The sequence below is a fragment of the Medicago sativa genome, chromosome 3 (genome assembly GCF_051527215.1).
Source record: "Medicago sativa cultivar Bolivia chromosome 3, Bolivia_mono, whole genome shotgun sequence".
Lineage (NCBI taxonomy): Eukaryota > Viridiplantae > Streptophyta > Magnoliopsida > Fabales > Fabaceae > Medicago > Medicago sativa.
The window spans coordinates 3348671-3368864 of record NC_140751.1 but is presented as its reverse complement, the minus strand read 5'-3'; the positions used below and the strand labels follow the sequence as shown (position 1 = coordinate 3368864).

Here is a 20194-nt window from a genome sequence, read left to right as displayed (position 1 = left end):
AAAGCTGAAACAAACGCACCCTGAATGTCTATCAATATCGAATTTCTGACTGGGTTACTTACTTGACAGGTAAGGTTGTTGACTTTGTTGTCTTGCACGATACTATATATGTAATATGTTGTCACTGACAGGACAGACATAGGTGTACTGGACTTGAATTCCGCAAATATAAATTTTTTGTAATTGAAAAGTATTCATGTTGTAACATCTTCCTCACACATAAGGTTGGTTACTTGTGATGAACAACTCTTGATGATTCATATTACGTATGAGGAAATATTGAATGTGTACAACATAGACTTCTCAACAAAAAAAAAATTCATAATCTAGGATATATACGTGAAACTCTTTACTTAGTTTAAACTAGAGTAAACTTTTCATGATAGTTTTTTTATTACTATTCCGATCTCTATTATAAGATAGTTTATTTTTTAGATTTATTCGGTAAATGACGTACTTGATCTATATTGAGAACTTGATACTTTATTTACTGAATGAACATAAAAAATGAACTTAATCTTATAATAGAGACCAGAGATAGTATTACACTAAGCATGGTGTTATATAAAAGGCGAGAAATTGTGTGATTAGTATGAAGATGATAATAATTTTTTAATAAAAATGCTTTTTTAATATCTCAAAATCTGCTAAATGCCCATCTAGGTGACATCCGCGCACTAATATGAGGCGATATTGAGTTAAAGTAGTGGTTAAAGTTTTTGTAAAAAAGATGATTCGTCACCCCTAGATTTCGACATGAGGGATAAATGGTTTGAAAAGATATTTTCAAATTTAAATGGAATCTAATTCTGCTAGATATAAATAGTAAGTGAAACAACCCTAAAGTTTTCTTAGGTTATGATTAGAGGTGGTCACCTGCTCTTATCAGTCAACCATTTCCCAACTTAATATGTTACATATATTAAAATGAAGAGGAACGCTAGGGTCACCTGACTCTAACTCACTCTTAGATGTGGCTCCAATAGATGAGACCCTAGCCTTCCTCTTAACACGAAAAAGTATGTTTTCAAGCCATTTTCATTACATCTAGCAATTCTTTAGGTTTTTAATGCATGTTGAATTACTCATCCAAATTAAAGTTTACTAATTGTTATTGCCCTTTGAGGTGTTTTGGATAGGAAGGGAGAAACTTTTCCCACCATCACACAACTTTAGATGTGTTTGTACATATCTAAAAAACACAAGTAAACACTTTCAGAACATGTGGTTTTCTAGAAAACCAGAGGACCTCATCTCAATTTGGTTTTCTGAAAATAAACTTGGCTAAATAAACAGGTAATAATGAGACAAACATCACCCGTCTTATTTGGTTTTCGTGAACAATAGAATCAAAATGCTCAATACAGAACAATCATTGCCAGGTCTCAATTTTATAAATACTGTTAGAAGTGTTTCTACACCATTGAAAATGATCATAAACTATCAAAAAAGTACAGGAACTTTATGAACTTTTTGCACCAATTCAATTGACTAACTCAATTCCTGTCAAAGGATTTCCAGCATGAAGTTGAAGAACCACATCACCAACAACCTATAGTAAAACAACAGGCAAGAAAAGTATCAGATTTCACAGTAGTTTTGCTCTTTTTTTTTATATCAAAAAATCAAAATCAATAGTACAAAAGCACTTTAAGCATAGGGAAAAATATCTTTAGTTTTTACAGATCCATATAATTCTGGAATAAGTGGAATATGAAACAGCCACACAAACCTTAGCCATGGATCTATAGGAGTGTTCTGTAACGCCTGCAATATGAGGAGTCATGATAACGTTCTTAAATTTCAATATCTGATCATCGGGATCAAATGGCTCCGTCCATGCAACATCGGTTCCTAGCCCTCCTAAGTGTCCGGATTCAAGGTTTTTGACCACAGCCTCATAGTCTAAAAGAGGACCTCTGGCAACATTAACCAGAAGGGCACCCTGAAATAAAGGAATTCGTAACTTACAACTATTTCAAGCAAAATAAACTTTTAGACATTTACTTCTGCAATCATATCTTGATCGAGTATCATATCTTCCCCAATCTAGCCTATATAAAACAACAAGAAATGTCTGCGATCACTACTGGGTTCAAGCGCAAGAGGTTGGTGCGCAGGATGTATGAGTGCTTAAAACTACGGGATACTGAGTTTGATTCCTACTGATAAAAAAATAAAATCACTTCTGCAATCGTATCTTTCCAAATTCCAGTTATACATTATTTCTATGTATCAAGATAGTATTAATTACCCTTATCTTGATCAAAAGTCTATTCTGCTACAAATCATATCAGTCAAATTCTTTCAACATGTATCATCCTCAAGTCAGCATGTGATTGGAACCTCACTATGTCCTCCAACTTACAGCCTTGGGCTACTAATTTTAATTTCGTAGAGAATAGGCTGTCATATAAACTATGTCTAGTTCTAAAATCTAAGCGAATTAAAATACAAGAGAATATAATCAAAGAATAGTTCATAGGGAAAAGCTATCACACTGAAATTTTAGCAACTTCATTAAGTAAACATAACCACGGCTCAATTGTAAGGGAACATCCCAGGAGGACAGATTTTTATCATACCACAACTCATTCTTCAGTTAAACAATAAAATCACTCCATTATTTTCTCTATTTCTATTGTGTTCCTAAAACACAGAATGGACCTTGACCCTACATGTGTGTGTGTGTGTGTGTGTGCACGCACACATACCAAAGAATAAAGACATAGACACAGTTCCTATCATCCTGAACATACATTATGAGCTTATCTTCCCTAAAAAATGAAATAAGTAAATTTAAGGGGTTAATCTTGGATGGTACAAACCTTTTTCATGGAAGAAATGAAGTTATTGTTGACAATACCAGCCTGAAAAAACATCATATCCAAGTCAATAAGTATGCATGCCAAAAATTCCAGCATACTAGGCTTAGTTAATGTTTTTTTGAAAACCAAAAGCAAATTGTAATGAAAAACTAATATGCAAGCAACCTAGCTAGAAGTAACAGAAGTAGAAGCTTGGAACTTCACTAAAAACGAATAAATAAATGATTGGAGAAAGTTCAACCGTTTCACTGTTTAAGTTTAAGCAGCAAGCAACAATGTCAGCTTTCGTTGCAAAGTCATATATATCTTCATGACTACCCTTCACATCAACAAGATCATCAACATCATCTTCAACAAATAATATAGAATACGTTAATAAATAGAAGAACAAACTAGTCTTATTAAAAAGTAGTAATCCACGAGAACAGGGAAGGAAAATACTTCTATTTAATTCGATAGTGTTTTGTGCATATGAAGCCCAACTCCGCTTTGTAGCAATAACTTTTACACCAAATGGTTTCAATCGCCGTGCTAAATCAATTCCAATGTTCCCGAACCCCAAAATGAATATCTACATTATCATGAAAAAAAATTAGTTTTCCACTGTTTTAGTTTTTGCAAATACTACGATGTAAAAGTTGCACCACATGAGGGAAGAAACAAATGTAAAATAGAGAAAATATGATCTTTAACGATTGTTTCAACAGAACAGGCTAGGCCGGTCAATGGAGCCTATGGCCTAGCCTACATCAGACCTAGCTTGAGCCGATCTTAGTTACTGAATCAACTAGGTCAAGTAGATAAAAATACATGACTTTACATTGTCTAAAAAAACGTTTACACCCAACAAGCCGATCTATTTCAGTAAATATAAATATGGGAATACAAGTCACAATCATACCTTCAAATGTTTTGTTTGACTCGACCTATTTACAACCCAACTAACCATAATTGTATCGCCCCGTACTCATGTGTAGTATCCCTAATTGCTTGTTATTAGAGATAACTATTAAAATTAATATTAAAATTCAAGCCTTGATAAAAAAAAAAAAATATATCAAAATTAAAGCAATGCTCAGAGGAGATTCCTAGGAACAAGTTACATGTTAAAATAAATTTTAGATCTCCTTACATGAATTTCAGAGCCTCTCCAGACACAGCCTAGAAGCACATGAATAGTACATTGCTACTATAATTTGTTTCACAAAACATTGTTTAACAAAAAAAAACCTAATTCAATCAATTTTCACGAAACGGGATATTCCAAAAGTAAACTATCTATATATATTTAGTATATGTTATTCATAATATTACCAAAGTCCATCAGACACCTAAAAAAATTATTGCCTGGATCATCTACCCACTTCACGCTCCTTTTTAAGGTAGAAATATAGATTTTATTTCGGTAGAATATGTTGATATCCATTTTAATCAATGTATGCAACTATCCTCATGCAACTAACCATCATCAAAAGCAATGTCCCATGGCATATTAAACAATAACAGAAAGTAGTATGAGATGCAAAATTCTAAACAGAATCAATATACTCACAGTTTTCCCAAATAAAGTATCACCGATAGGCTCTCCAAGCTTCCTTTGCTGTATGGAAATCTGCATTTCATTCTGCACATACGAATATTATATTTCATAAATTAAACAGCATTCAATGCAAATATTTTGATATAAAAATTTATATAGTACATATACTTAGCAAGTTGAAACTCAAACACAAAATTGATGCATGACAGATTTTGTGTCCAGGTGCACAAAAGGGAATGGCGAGAAGAGAAAAAGATGCAGGGTTTAGTGTAGTTTAATCAACAAAAATTCACTATGTCAACAAAGTTTAGATGAAGACACAAATTACTCAACCCAAGCTTATGCCAAAGCAATTATGGCTTTCCCATACCCAAACATGAGGACATGTTAGATAATGTTAGAGGATCCAGTTTCTTTTAGTTGACCTGCGAGGTGGTTACCAGAAAATTGTATTGGCGATGAGTGAAAGACTGCCTTTAAAACTGAACATGGTTTCTACAATTGGTTCGTTTCTTTTTGACATTTGATTTGTTCAGTGCTCCTGGTTTTGTCATGCAGATTTTGGCATATCTCTTGTGCCCCTTTAAAAGAGTTTCTAGTAGTTTAGATTGACGATACTATAAACTACAGTATTCTGTCGCAAAACAATTGAGTCATCTCCATCAGGATAGCGTAACTGAAACACATTCTTATACATCACCAGGCTAAGAATTTTCTTCTCAATTATATCCCCCTTGCTTTCAAATATTTGTCAATAAAAATGTGGACAAATAGTTATTTTCATCGTGCAATCTCATTTAGAAATAATGGACATCTTTTATTTCTAGATTGAAGATACTATACTTGCTTACGGAGAAGACCCAACATTAGATATATGGCCATTTCAGCACATGCAACTGAATTTCCAGTGGCACCACTGGGGATCCTAGCAACTTTGATTCCATGCTTTGTTGCAGCATCGATATCAACACCTAAGAGGAAAAATAATAAATAATCAGAGGAAAAAATGAAACTTTCTGAAATCCATCAATAAAGCTCGACTGACAATAATCACGGTACCTTCCAGCCCAACACCATACTGCATTATAAGCTTCATCTGAACTGCACGAGAAATTATGTTTGAATCTAGCTTCATCATTTTTACTACACAAACATGATAGTTGGCAATAGCCTTGGGAATTTCTTCCAACGGGAGAACATCAACCTACAAATGCAATAGACAGCTTATTTATCTAACCTAAAATTAATTGGAATGAAACTTCTTCCAAGTGTAATACGAAAGTGGTAGGAATGACTGCAACTCAAGTACAATCAAGAATCAAGATATTGTATGTATCAGCTTAAACTACATGTAACTGCATCAACAAGAGTAGCAAGTACATATAAAATGGATAGTGTAAAACCACAAGCCCCATGATAGATACCAATTTAAATTAAGGAAATAGGACTGAATAACGATAGCACTAAAATGAACATATGATAGATATTAGATATCATTTTACATAATTCTGCCACTTATTACGTCCTAAAGATAACTACTACTGAAACATTGTTTCCTATGTTGTTGGCTGATTCCATCATTTCCTGCACATAAGAATCAGCTCTGTCCATAACCACTATTACCCTCTCTTCATTTACTTCTGTGCTACCACCCAAGATCACCAATTTTAATTGTTTCTCTGAACATTGATGTGAGGGACGGAACCTTTCTCCGCACCCAAAGCATATGCCATTGCTTTTCCTCTCCATCGGTTCTTGATACGTTAAATGGTGCAGACCTTCAAACCAGACATTAAATTTCTTGCACAACAGGATTTTCCCCATCAAAAGCTGGTAACTCCTGTTTCTTAACTGTCATTCTGTATTCATCACTCCTGCTGCTACAGCTCAGTTTTGGATGTTGCAGTCTCCAAGCAGTTTAATTGTACATTAGAAATTCCGTGCCCGTCTGTTTATCTTTGACCAAGCAGTTTTTGCATCTTCACTAATAGTCGCTCTGAATTGGCCTCCATTCATTCCACTACTCATGCCAACCCAGAAGCTAGCCCTTCAACATTCTTCTCCAACGACTCCATTAGATTGGATACCCTTAACATAGTTTCTTACAGAATACCGCTGGCCACTTAAATTCCCTTCCTTTAAATCCAGGAAGTTAACCCAAATGATAGAACACCAATTTAGATATAACGAAATATGACTGAGTAACGATACAACACTAATTTGAAATGAAGAAAAATAGGATTCCATCACACCAGTTCCAGTGATTGTCAGATTGGCATCTCATCCGTCATAAAGCAGTTCAAAGGAAAGCACCGAAGAAACTTAATTCAATCTAAGTAATATGTTAACCAAATTGAATAGTACAGTCACGGAACTTTGGCTTTTCATTCAAATATAAAAAGGGCAACCCGGTGCACTAGAGCTCCCGCATATGCAGGGTCCGGGAAGGGGTCCCACCATTTGGTGTATTGTACGCAGCCTTACCCTGTTTTACACAAGAGGCTTTTCATTCAAATATATTGTCAAAATATGAATTGGATTGCCTCTGGATCAAAAAACACATCTTTCTTATTTCATAATTCTACGGTGTGGGGTAATCTACTTTACTATAAGTCAAATAGGAAGCCACTTAACGTAACAAACTATGTTTTTATTCATCAAATTTCTGTTATATTTAGGCTTGAAATAACCTAAAAACTAAGAGGATGATCCCATAATTCCTTTGGTTTTAACTCTTCGGTTCACAGGGCCTTGGTAATCTGAAATTCGGCTAGAAGGTACGTCTGACTAAGGATTGTTCCAGCCAGGAATCAAATTTGGGTATTCCAAATCGATTCGGCCTTAACTGAAGCTCATTAATCACTCGAGACCATCCACTTGGTTAGAGGATGATCTCGTATAAATAACCCAACAAGATTAAAAATGCAAAAGGCAGTTATAATACCATTCATCACTATTGTTTTATTTAGTAGTAGAATTCAACATGCTGTTTTTATCTATCTTTCTTACATCCACGACATTTAAAAGTTAAAACATCAACATAAGAAAAAGAAGAGAAAATATCAAAATGAAAAAAGGTTGAAAAAAAGTTGCAATATGTGCATTACCCTAATAGAGATGTACCTTGATAGATGGATGATTCTGCAAATACTCTGTTGTATATAGATGAGAACATGGGAACTGAGGTCCACAAAACAAAACACGAGTCGTTTTTCTCTCAACATCGTTTATCATGCTCCCGTTTCTCTCCATCAGATTTTTCCTACACAGCACCAATATTGAAATTATAGCTTAGAAAATATGAAATAAAATTTAACTAAACTGCAAGCCTAATTACATTGAATTTAGAATCTAGTGGGCATGCACTGACATTGTAAAATAGTTTTACACTGTCATCCAATAAGAAACCATCAATCTGGCATGTCATACAACTAAGGCCTGTTTGGATTGGCTTAACGAGCTTATCTACTGGCATAAGTTGTATGAGACCGTTTGGAATAACTTGTGAAAACAGCTTATGACTTTTTTCATAAGCTTTTTTCAGCTTATTTTCATAAATTCACCAAGATAGCTTATGAAAACAACTTATTAACAGGACCCTAATCTCAAACTTTCTTGTGATTAGGTGAAATACAAGATACTCATTGGATGTCAATGTAGCTAAACTGCAAGCCTAATGATATTGAATTTAGAATCTGTCATGTCATACGACTAGGGTCTGTTTGGATTGGCTTATGTGAGCTTATCTACTTACATAAGCTTTGTGAGACTGTTTGGGATAATTTATAAACACAGCTTACGACATTTTTCATAAGCTTTTGTCAGCTTAGATAGCTTGTGAAAACAACTTATAACATATACAAAATTAATTTAACTTTATTTCACATTTTATTATAGAAATAGCTTATGCATAAGAGCTTATCATAGTAAGTGCTTGTGCTATATAAGCTACAAATAAGCTGTTTACCAAAACAGGGCCTTAATCTCAAAATATCTTGTAATTTTGCAGAATACAATATGCTCATTGGATGTCAGTGTAAAACTACTTTACACTTTCGTGCATCTTCAATTTTTCTATTGTGAATTTAAAACAAAAAATCTAAAAGCCTCATTGGTTTCATCTTCATCCATTCAAACAAAACAGAGTGAATTGCGAATAGTGAAACTGAAATTTGAGTCATTCGAACAAGAACAAAAATGTTAAAAGAAACATACGAACCTCGAATCTTGAGTTGTTGTAGAGAAGAGAAGTGAGTGTTGGGATTTTCGTTGAAACAAAGATTTGGTTCTCCTCAACAAGTACAACACCCTTTCTCTTCTCATTTTCTTTTTTATTTTATTTTATTATATACCAAAATAATTACTATCTTACTTTCTTCAATGTTTCTATGCGCATGGTGGTGTATATATGAACAGGGGAATTCATGAGAATAAAATATAGGTTTAATTAAGTTTTTAGTCCCTATGAATATTCACAATTTTGTTTTTAGTCCCTACAAAATAAAATCACACTTTTTAGTCTTTGTGTCATTTTTCTTAAGCATTTTAGGGACCAAAAATGTTGATGGAAATTTTTGACAGGGACTAAAAATGTTAATGGAAAATTTTATAGGGACCAAAAATGCTGATGAAAAATTTTATAGGGACTAAAAAGTGTGATTTTATTTTGTAGGGACTAAAAACAAAATTCTGAATATTTATAAGGACCATTTGCTTAATTAACCCTAAAATATATATTTTTTTTTTCATCATTGATACATTTTTTTTTACCAAAGCAAAATTAACTATTACCTTTGATCAACCAATGTTCAATACAAGAAGGATAAGAATTAAAAATACGGTGACTAGCCCAAGAACAGGCCACTCGAGTTAAAGTATGAGCAACAATGTTGGCTTGTCTCCTAACAAACTTCACCTTGAAGTTGGAATGTAAAGATAAGTGATAAATAATATTAGAAACAACTCGGTCCCATCTGTTCACATCAGCAAAGTGAATGACATCAAGTAAGGTTATAGCCTCCCCCTCCAACACTGTCATATTTGCCCCGCTACCATTTTGTTTGAGCCCGAATAAATTGCCCATGGGAGTCTCTAACACAACATGCAAAAGATGTAAGATGGTTACCAGCATGGAGCGCGACATCCACATTGCACTTTAACCCCGTCTTACGCAGTTTCTCCCAAACTGGGTTGTTGTCTTGCACTCTATTCTACACATGTTGCACAACCGGTGGTGAGGGATGTTTATGAATCTCTTGCCATTGTTGTCATGCATCTAGTGTTGTCCTTCCAATGCTTGTTGAAGTATGATGAACGTCATTCCAAATGACATCATTGCATGCAGCCCAAATTTGCCAAAGAAGTAAAGCCATCTGCCAAACAATGTCTCGAATTTCTGAACAACATATGTCAAAAACAAAATCTGTCAAACTGCTCTCAGTTCCAACTCGCGTTTGCAGCACAGTCGAAAGTACTGCCCAATACCAACTCTCACACGCCACCGTACAACCCACAAAGTACCTCCCGTTATGTTCTAGCATATTCTATCATTCTGAACTTCCGTAAACAGTGGTATGTCGAGAATAACTTGCCACATATTATCTGAAAACAAATATTCAATCTTATCAATGTCCCAAACTCGTTCCTAATCAGCTATCATATCAGACACACGCAAACTATGCACATCTTGGCTTTGTGGAGATTGAATCCAGCTACCATGAACACCTCAAACCCATGGATCATTCATGACGCTGACCTGCTACCCATGTCCATTTGTCCACCTACAACCATATAAAAGTAACTAACGCAAATTCCAAATACTCCGCCAAGAAAAGCTCGGGTTATTACCGAGTTTATCCCCCAAAAAAGAACACCGAGGAAAGTATCTCGATTTTAAAACTCTAGCAACCAGAGATTCGGGTTTAGACAGAAAGCTCCATCATTTCTTAGCTACCATAGCGAGATTAAAAGCTTCGAAATTCTGAAACCTCATTCCACCAAACTCTTTGGGGCATGCCACTCATTCCCATGCCATCCATTTAATCCCTCGGTTGTTACTCCTTCCTCCCCACTAGAATGTATTGATCATCTTCTCTATATCATCTATAACTGAATTTGGCAGAAGGTAAATACTCATTAGATACATATTTTTATTTATAGTGAAAGTAATTCAAGAATTGATGTTTTTATGTTTCTTGTTCGAATTATTATTTTATTTTTAAATATAACGATCAATTTAAATGAAAAATCACACATGTGTGGAAAACGAACAAGTAGTAAGTTGCGAGGCTAAATCTTTTTGGATGACAAAGTTAATATTCGTAAACACAATATTTATGAACCTACGAGACATAATATTGTTATGTATGACCTTTTGAACTATATGTAAAAGGTCAACAAGATATGGTGTTAGAAAGATCCTTTCAACTTTATGCATGATCTTGTTATTATTGTTATGCATGTTGATTGTCAGAACTCATTTTCTCGTTCTTGACCAATTTACTTGATGCGGCTTTGAGGGTTGTTCGCCCCCACCGTAAAAGTCTTGGTCCCCAATGCCACAAGTGGTGAACCCTCAGTCAAATCCATGCATATTTTTCTTCTACCCACATGTACACGATAACATATGATAGCTTAAGCATCGATCTTCCATCACGTGGGTTAAACAAGAAGTTCGTAGGTGCCTCTTTCTTCACAGATTCTCCCGCTCGTTTGACTATATCAAAAAGAACATCTCTAACAAATTCATGCATGTATTTGAAGTGAGAAAACTTCTTACAATGAGCTACATGCTTTCCAAATGTATTATGGCACGCCTTACGACAATCTAAGCACACCTCATCAATAGGATAAAAAGTATATGTGAGTTTATATATTTAAAGGGTCATGTTAACTTGTGTCCAGGGCACAAGTTAAGGAATTTAAAATAGAATAAAGTACTACATCCGTTTCTTTTTAATTGTCACATTTTGACATTTTACATAAACCAAGACAATCAATAAATGTTGCTACTTTTGATACAATAATTTCTATTTTTACTATAATAACCTTATTTATTTAATATCCCATTACATATATTTCTCTCTCCGCAATAATAAATAAGGGTAATATTAGTAAAATAACATTTAATGTTGCATTGAACCATGTAAAGTGACACTTAAATAAGAACAAAAAAATTCTCCAAAAGTGACACTTAAAAAGGAACGGAGGGAGTAATAAATTTTATGTTAAAAATATAGTTTTTGAAACTTTCAAGATATTGAATGCACAATTTTCAAAAAAAAAACTTTTACTTTTGGTTTCTTAACTTATGCCCCAAGGGCACAAGTTAACATTTTTCATATTTAAAAGATAAAAAGTAAATTTTTAAGAGGTTGGATGCACGATTTTCAATATCAATTTCAAGTAATAATGGATGGGATAGTGAGTTTGACCAAAACTAATTAAACGGAACTCATGAACACGCTTATAATTGTGGTGAGTGTTTCTTTTTTGTTGCCACAAATACGCAAAATAGATTTTTTATGTTTCAAAAGATTTCAAGAGATAACTCCCAAAAGTTATTTTTCAAGATAAAAACAAAAAAAAAACAAATAAGAGGGTATTTTTATAAAAAAAAAATCCTATTTGTTTTTTATCCTAAAATATACTAATTTATTGAAATAAAAAATATTTTTTGGTTGTATCAGAATAATTATTTTTTTCACTGTTTGTATGCGCATTATTGATTGTGATATTATTTTTTTTAAAGGCCGACTGTGATATATTTGCACTCGTAAATTCATCATAAAATATTTTTTAATCATAGAATAAGGATAGTAAAGCAATCTTTTTTAGAGGATAGCAACATCGTCTTTAACACATAAATTTCAATACATCTCTTTGATTGATTATAACTTATACGAATCCTACTTAACTTATATGAGACTTACAATATATGATGAAATACATGTAAGTTTTAAACAATTCTTTCAAAAAAAATGTAAATATTAAACAATAAAAAAATTTGTATTAAAAAATGTGTGTTAATGAACTTTTCTTTCAAGAAGTATGTTAATGGAGTATGTTACTTCTGTATAAGAAAAGAGTTTGTTGCTAGTCAATCCTAAGGCCGACATCTTTAAAAAAAAATAATCTTAAGATCGGATATGGAGTTCTAAAAATAAGTTGTTGATAGCCCTCCTTGCGGTGCAAAGATAGAAGGAGATAGCCCTCCTTAGGGTGCAAAGATAGAAGGAGGTTGATAGACCAAGTTCTATTGGCCTGACTAATGGCTTATCTTGACAAAACATGAGAATTTTTTTATTTTTTTTATCGCCTTTCAACCTTCTTGTTCGCCTCGTATCTTTATATTTATGGATAAGAGAATCCAAAACAACCATGTTATCCTTCGACATTGTCCTCTGTCAGTTTACCATTTATTTTTCAAAATTACACACTTCGGATTCTATAATCTAAACTGTGTTTTTACGTTTCAGATTATAAAAATTTGAAATATTATATATAAATATATATATATATATATATATATATATATATATTCCCTCCGGTCCTATTTACAAGAGACAATTTACTTTTTAGATACATTAAACAATTTATGTATTTGGTTTAGGTTCTTGACTAGATACATACATTATTCAATGTATCTAAAAAGTCAACTTTCTCTTATAAATAGGACCGGAGGGAATATATATGCAAGCATATGATTCCCAGAAAGAAACACTTCATCACAAACTTTATCTTCTTCCCCTCCAAAAATACCTCATTTTCAACGAAAGTTTGATCTCTAAGTACAATTTAATCAATAATGGACATAAAGGAAATTACGAAATTCCTAGGTCTTTACATTCTAAGTCTTGGCATGAGAATTAAAATTCAAGAAATGGAACTAAGATTGAAGGATGGAATATGCTTATGGAATCATGAAGTAAAGTGGTTAGTAGCATAAGACATAATAGAATGGTAATTAAAAGCAAAACAAACACTAAAAAACTTGACAAAAAGATAACAAAACTCTTAACCTAAAAGTAGCAAAATATGCCTAAAGTTTACCATAACATCAAAGCAATTATATGACCTATAATCCTCACATCATGACAATTTTCTAAAGGTTTTATTACAATCAATGATATGAGAATTATAAGAACACATTCAAGTCAAGAATCATGATATATTTTAGACATACTTGGCACTTTATTTTCACAAACAAATATTTACATGACTTGTAAAACAAGCAAACACATACAATATATTCACATACAGTAAACACTTCAAAACAGCAAGAAATTCATTACAAAATCACACTTCACAAATCAATATCATGTATCATGATTAGGAATCAAGAACATGCCTTTTTCACAAGTTTTTAATATAAAATATCACAAAATAGTAAGAAAATCATCACATTATTCTTATCAATTTTTTTAGGCAAAATCATCACAAACATATCACAAAACTAACAAGAAACATTCATGAATTTTTTTAGAATTTTTAAAGGATTTTTAAGCTCAAGAACATGTAAAACTCCACAAATTTTAACAAAAACAGTGAACAATTAGCAAGAAACACCACACATATTTTCCCTCAAGTTTTAACATATAAAAATATCACAAAAATGTCAAGAAAATTGTCAAGAACATGTAGGAAATTTCTAGGAATTTTTTAAAGGTTTTTTGATGAAATAGAGGTGCAAATATTAAGTAAACAGTGTTGAAGTAGTAAAAGCAATAGCAAGAAACGAAAACCAGTACAACAAGGCCCAAGCCCAAGGTTCTTGATGGATCTTGGACTATCCAGATGCCTCAGAGGCGTTGGATTGATCCAGCTCCATCAAAACCCTAGATCCAAGGGCTGAGAGTGCATAGCGCATGATAGACTGGTTCAGGTGCACAGAAACAAAGAATCCCGAGCATACACGTGGCAAACCGCTCATCAGACGGCGTAGATTGGAGAAGGGATGATCCAAAATGAACCGGACCGGTTCATGTGCTTATATAAGCATAGAACCACCGGCCTGATTCATTTCCTCTTCTCCTTTCTCTCTCTACGCTTCCTCTCTCTCTCTCTCTCTCTAAGATCCTCTGAGCTCTGCAACTTGCAGGCCGGAGAAGACGACCGGAGCTTCCTCCGGTGCGGTGGCTGGCTTTAGCGCCGCCGCACCGGAGTTGAATTTCCGTTGTTTTTGAATCCTTTTTACACTTTTGGATTGTCTTCTTCGTCCTGAGTTCAAATATGCTACTCGTTTTCCTCAAAACCTAATAGATCGGTGTAGATCTACATCTAAACTTTTACGGTTTCAACGTTTTCTTGAATCTTTTTCGAATCTAAACCGTTTGCTCTTCGATCTACACCGTTCTGTTGTTCGAACGTGATTTGAAACTGGAAATTGAAAAATGAAAAAGGAAGACGAGTTTACCTGAGTTTAATCGGAGATTTGAGGGAGAAGATGAAAGAGGACTTCGCCTTCTCTAAGCTTCTGGTAAGTGATTCGCTGTTTGTTGAAAAATGAACCGGTGAAGTTCTTCTTCTTCTTCTACCCTGGCCTGATTCTTTTCCTTCGATCCTTCTTCTTCTCTTCCTCACTGTGATCGTACAACTTGTGCTTGAATTGCAGTGGCTAGGGTTCCATGATGATGATTCAGTGTTGAATCTCTGAGAACCACATTCAACTTGTCGCAATTGATTATTAATTCTTGATTCTGGAAATTAGGGTTTGATGAATGTTCTTGGTGATTTCTGAATTTCTGGTTGTTCTGTGGTGAATCAGTATGAAAATTGTTGTGAATTGATGAGTTTTTGTGATGAATTCGTTCGAGATTGATGAAATTGGAAAACGGTTATGGTTTCTGGTTCATGTGTTCTTGATGAAGTTCATGTGAATTTGGGACTTTGATTCATTTTTTTGGAAAATGGGAATAGAAACGTGTTTGTGATGTGGCTCAATCTGACTGGAATTGTGATAATTGGACCCTTTTATAGCCTGACATGTGGCTTTCTGGACCAATAGTGAGCTGGCATGCACGTGGATTTTGAACTTAGCCTTGCTGAGTTTGGGGCTGTTGACTTGAGGACCTATCTGCAATTATTGAAACTAAAGGGACTGGACTGCAAAATAGACTAAAGGACTTAATTGTAATTTGAAAAAAAAGACTTAAAAGACTGAAATGGAAAAAAAGGACCAAAATGCAAATAATGAGACTTTTAAAGAAAAATAAAATGCAAAGAAGGATTAAAGTGCAATTTTAGAAACTTTAGGACTAAAATGAAAAATAAAATTGGATTAAAAATTGGTAAGTGGAAAATAACGTAAAGTGAAACGATTAAAAATAACAAAACGGACTAAAATGAACCAACTAATAAATGAGGTACTTTAAAGTAACCTCTCTCTGTCAAAAGTTCGTGTGAAATGACCAAAATGCCCCCTAGAGACTAAAATGACTCAAGATGACTCAAATGCAATTTTAAAATGGTTTTTAACAGGGAATTCAATCAAGAGTTTATACAAGGAAATTAAAAGACTCAGAGACAATTTTTAGGGATTAAAAGGAGTTCTGAAACAGAAAATGACTAAAATGCCCCTAGGGCTAAACTGACTCAAAATGACTCAGATGCAATTTTTTGAAATGGATTTTAACATGGAATTAAACAAAAATTCATTCAAACCAATTGAAAGGACTCAGGGACAATTTTTCAAAGATTGAAAGAAATTTTAACATAGGAAATGACTAAAATGCCCCTCTTCATGAATTTTGCAAATTATGTTGAAATAAAATGCAGAGAAATATGCAATTGATCAGAGACAAATTCAAATGACTTGAAATGCAAGAAAAACATTTTGGATGACTTGAAATGCAAGAAAACATAGACAAATACACAGTTGAAAAGATTTTTAAAGCTAAATAGGGAGAGCAAGCAGAGTAAAATGTCAGTGTAAACAATAGCAAATTGGCAATTCTTCAAGAGTAATGGACATATATCAAAGATGAAAGAAAATTTTGAACAAGTATTTTTAGGTCCAAAATTAGGGTATAACATAACCGCAGAAACTTTTTACCGTGGGTAAAAAGAACTTCTTGTGGTAAAAAAAAACCAGATTTAAATTTAGCCCAAGGGTTGATGAAGTATTTTCCCCAAGAAGGCTGCTCACTATTTTTACCCCAAAAAGGAGAAAATAAGTAGATTTAGTGAATAAGTTCAACATTATTGTATGACAATTGTTGTAATGTACGAATTATTAATAAAATAAAATATTGTTATATTTACTTTTATTTATATTTAGTCCATTTGCTTTTATTTATATGTAGTCCATTTGCTTTTATAATTTAGTCCATTTACTTTTATTTATATTTGTATTTATTTAAAGAATAATATTGAATCAATAATTTAGAATAATGTTAACAAAATAATTTCGGAATAATGTTAATAAAATAATTTAGAATAATGTTAAGAAAATAATTTAGATTAATGTAAACAAAATAATTTAGAATAAAGTTAATAAATTAATTTAGATTAATGTGCACAAACTAATTTACAATAATGTTAAGAAAATATTTCAGAATAATGTTAATAAAATAATTTAGTATAAAGTTAAGAAAATAATTTAGAATAATGTAAACAAAATATTTTAGAATAAAGTTAATAAATTAATTTAGAATATAGGCCTTAAATGTAACCAAAAAAAAAAATGAAGGCCTAATTGAAAATTGTTTAGTGCATAGGTTTTATATGCACTAAATTCAGTCAAAAACAGTAAAAAAAAAGTGTAAAACACAATAAAACCATATGGTTGAATAACCGACCAAAGTCCAACAAATGTGTTCTTGAGTTGTGACCACCGGCCTAACTAGCGTGAGTTAACTCACGCTAGTGTTAACCTGTGCGTGAGTTAACTCACGCTAGTGTAAATCCTGGGTGTGAGTTACAATCTCCCCCTATAAATACACTCCCAAACTTCCCCATTTCCTCACACCATCTCTCATTCTCACTCTCCCCCCCTATGAATCTTCTTCCTTTCCTTATTTTTTTTTATATTTATTTTATGATTGCGTATTGAATTAATAAATTGTATTGAATTAATAAATTCAAATAAAGGAAATTAGAATAAAAATTGCGATAGCGTGAATTCGAATAAATATTGCGTATCGAATAAGTAAATTATAATAAGTACACAACATTAATTTTTAGACAATTTTATTTGGATATAATTTCATTTACGTTACATTACATTGTGGTATCATTACATTACATTACGTAAAAGAAATGTACGTCAACTATCATTACATTACATTCGGAAATGTACCTCCCAACTACAACAATTATCTTACCACTGAATGGGGTCAATTCAAACTAGCTAAAAAGCAGGACTCCGACATTCGTCCAGAAGTGCTTCTGTTCCATTCCAAATGTTAAATTCTTGTTGGTCTTGGTTTAAAATGATAGTATCTAAGTGCCAACGGAATGAGGTCTAGACCTTGACACTTCGATACCATCATTTAAACGAAGCCAACAAGAAATTAACACTTAGAATGGAACAAAAACACTCTCGGACGAATGTCGATGTCCTGCCATTTAACTAGTTTGAATGACCCCATCCAAAGGAAGACAATTGTTGTAGTTGGAATGTGCATTCCAACTACAACAATTGTCTTACCTCTGAAATGGGGTAAATTCAAACTTGCCAAACAACAGGACTCAAGCATTTCGCTCAGCATTCATGCCTTCCTTTGAAAAGAATAAATTTTTGTTAGGCTTGACTTAAATGAATGTATTCCAGTGCCACCGAAATCAGGTCCATTCCTTGACACTTAATACCTTCATCTAAACCAGCCAAACAAAAATTTAATCTTTTCAAAGGAAAAACATAAATGCTGAGCGAAATGCTTGAGTCCTCGCCGTTTGGCAAGTTTGAATTACCCCATTTCAGAGGTGAGACAAATGTTGTAGTTTGAATGCACCTTACCCTAACTAATGACGATCTTCTGGCGGAATCAAGCTGTTGATGATATCTTCAGTTGATCTCAGCAACGTCACCCGCATATCGATCCATTGGAACTTGGTGTGCTCCCAAAACATACTCGTCACGTTTTTGTCGTTCTTTAACTCCACCCAAGTGAATGATATGTTCCCCTCATCGAGCTTTGGACGTTTATTGATAGATGTTTGGCAAGTGCACCAAATACTATCGAAGTAGTAAAAATATCGATCCCACGAGGACTGTTTTTAACTTCAATAATTCAATTTCGTTATATAATTAGGATGTGTAAAGTTTATTTTTAGTTTGCCACTAGGCAGAAGATTTGGTTTGATTTTATGAAATCAAATAAAAGAGAAGATTTGATTAAGAAAATATGAGAGAAAGATGAGATCAGATCCGTCGAATCCTCTAAGTTCCCCTAATTGGTCTACTGCACCTATTTGTTATGAATCCTTTTCTAATTTACGATGATTAACAAAATAGCCCTAATCAATCCCTTGAGTTAGGACCCTCTTCTTAAACTACAGCCCTTAATTCCTTAGGTGGTCTAATAATTCTTGAAGGTTTTACCGAACGTTAACCTATTATCACTAACAAACGATTATCTATTCCTAGACTAACCCTGTTTATTAGAACAATTCAATTAGGTCTAAGTTGAAAGCCATGGTCAGTGGTCATTCATTCTCACGAAATCAAGTTATATGTGATCAAGATATAAAAAGCATAAAGAACGATTGAATTGAATAAACTAGAATTGAATTCATAAACAAAATAGAGTTTCACAGCAACATGTGTCAATTAGGGTTACAAAGATTCATCTCGGATCTAATCTCTAAGAGATTTAGCTACTCATAATCGAGTTTACAAATAGCATAATCAATGAAATAATTAAAACATACTTGAATTGGTAAAAGGTTGAAGAAATCGCCCTTCTAGCCGTCTCCGATGTCTCAAAATCGCACTTTGCTCTCCAAAATCGTAACTCTTTTTCTTCTGGCTGAGTGCAGTATTTATAGAGATTTATGGGCCTGACCTAGCAAAATCGCGCCGCGCCATGTATATAGGCGTGCCGCGATTTCCTCTTTACAAGAAGTGTGTATTTTTTGTTCCAAAATCGCGGCAAGGCTCCATTTTGGCGTGGCGCGATTTGGTCTGGCAGAACTTCAGTTTTTCATCTTTTTGTACCCCGGAATAGTGAAAATTGCATGAGAACTCTAACAAAATGTCACAATAAGTCCTAAAAATTATGTAATGACAGCATGTCATCATTTATACAGAATATTTTGCACCCTCCTTGTGTCTGTGGCGTTGACTCCTTGGTAGAATTCATTTAGTTGATCCTTGAGACCTCTTAACGTTACATCAAGGCACCGAACCTTCAACCTCTGAGTTTCTCCGCCATTGAATTTTGCATGAACGTCGATCCACCCGGCCATTGCTTCAAATCTACACAATTACAAATTAAACACAATCAATGAAAAACTCATTCAAACATTTCATCAAACACTTGGAGTGCAAATTATACATAAACCCTAAAAATGATAACTACAACATAAACATGCAAAGATCAAAATAATTAAGCAATATTACTCATTTGCATGTAACATTGTATCATATATTGCAAAAATCAAAATAACCAAAAATTAAACAAACCCTAAATCTAAAAAAATCTAATCTAAGTGTAAAAAATCTAACATAATCATGCAAACATCTAAACATCATAAGAATTAAACACTATAAGTCATTTGCATGTAGCATTCTATAATTTCTTGCAAAAAAATTTAAAATTTTAACAAAACAATAAACCTAAAAAATTCCAGATTAAGTGAAATTTTTTATCATAACAACATAGTT

The 20194-nt window shown here is 33.3% G+C and overlaps 1 protein-coding gene across 1 annotated transcript; it reads right to left on the bottom strand.

Moving 5' to 3' along the window:
* Positions 1 to 1303: 1303 nt before the first annotated feature.
* Positions 1304 to 8806, bottom strand: LOC146934952 (D-isomer specific 2-hydroxyacid dehydrogenase family protein). Its single transcript, XM_085750194.1, has 10 exons — positions 8588 to 8806; positions 7492 to 7630; positions 5428 to 5572; positions 5212 to 5339; positions 4381 to 4452; positions 3270 to 3399; positions 3070 to 3176; positions 2829 to 2870; positions 1733 to 1945; positions 1304 to 1552 (listed from the first exon to the last, which is right to left on the bottom strand). The coding sequence occupies exons 1-10, from the start codon at positions 8689 to 8691 to the stop codon at positions 1484 to 1486; spliced, it is 1149 nt and encodes a 382-aa protein (XP_085606320.1). The 5' UTR covers positions 8692 to 8806; the 3' UTR covers positions 1304 to 1483.
* Between the last annotated feature and the right edge of the window lie 11388 nt (positions 8807 to 20194).

Bases quoted from the DNA above. Each gene is read 5' to 3' on its own strand.
- LOC146934952 (XM_085750194.1), bottom strand. From the start codon at position 8,691: ATGAGAAGAGAAAGGGTGTTGTACTTGTTGAGGAGAACCAAATCTTTG. The intron at 5,573-7,491 runs GTACATCTCTAT...TTGCATTTGTAG, and splicing joins AGAATCATCCATCTATCAAG to GTTGATGTTCTCCCGTTGGA. The intron at 1,946-2,828 runs GTTTGTACCATC...CCTTTATTTCAG, and splicing joins TCATTTCTTCCATGAAAAAG to GGTGCCCTTCTGGTTAATGT.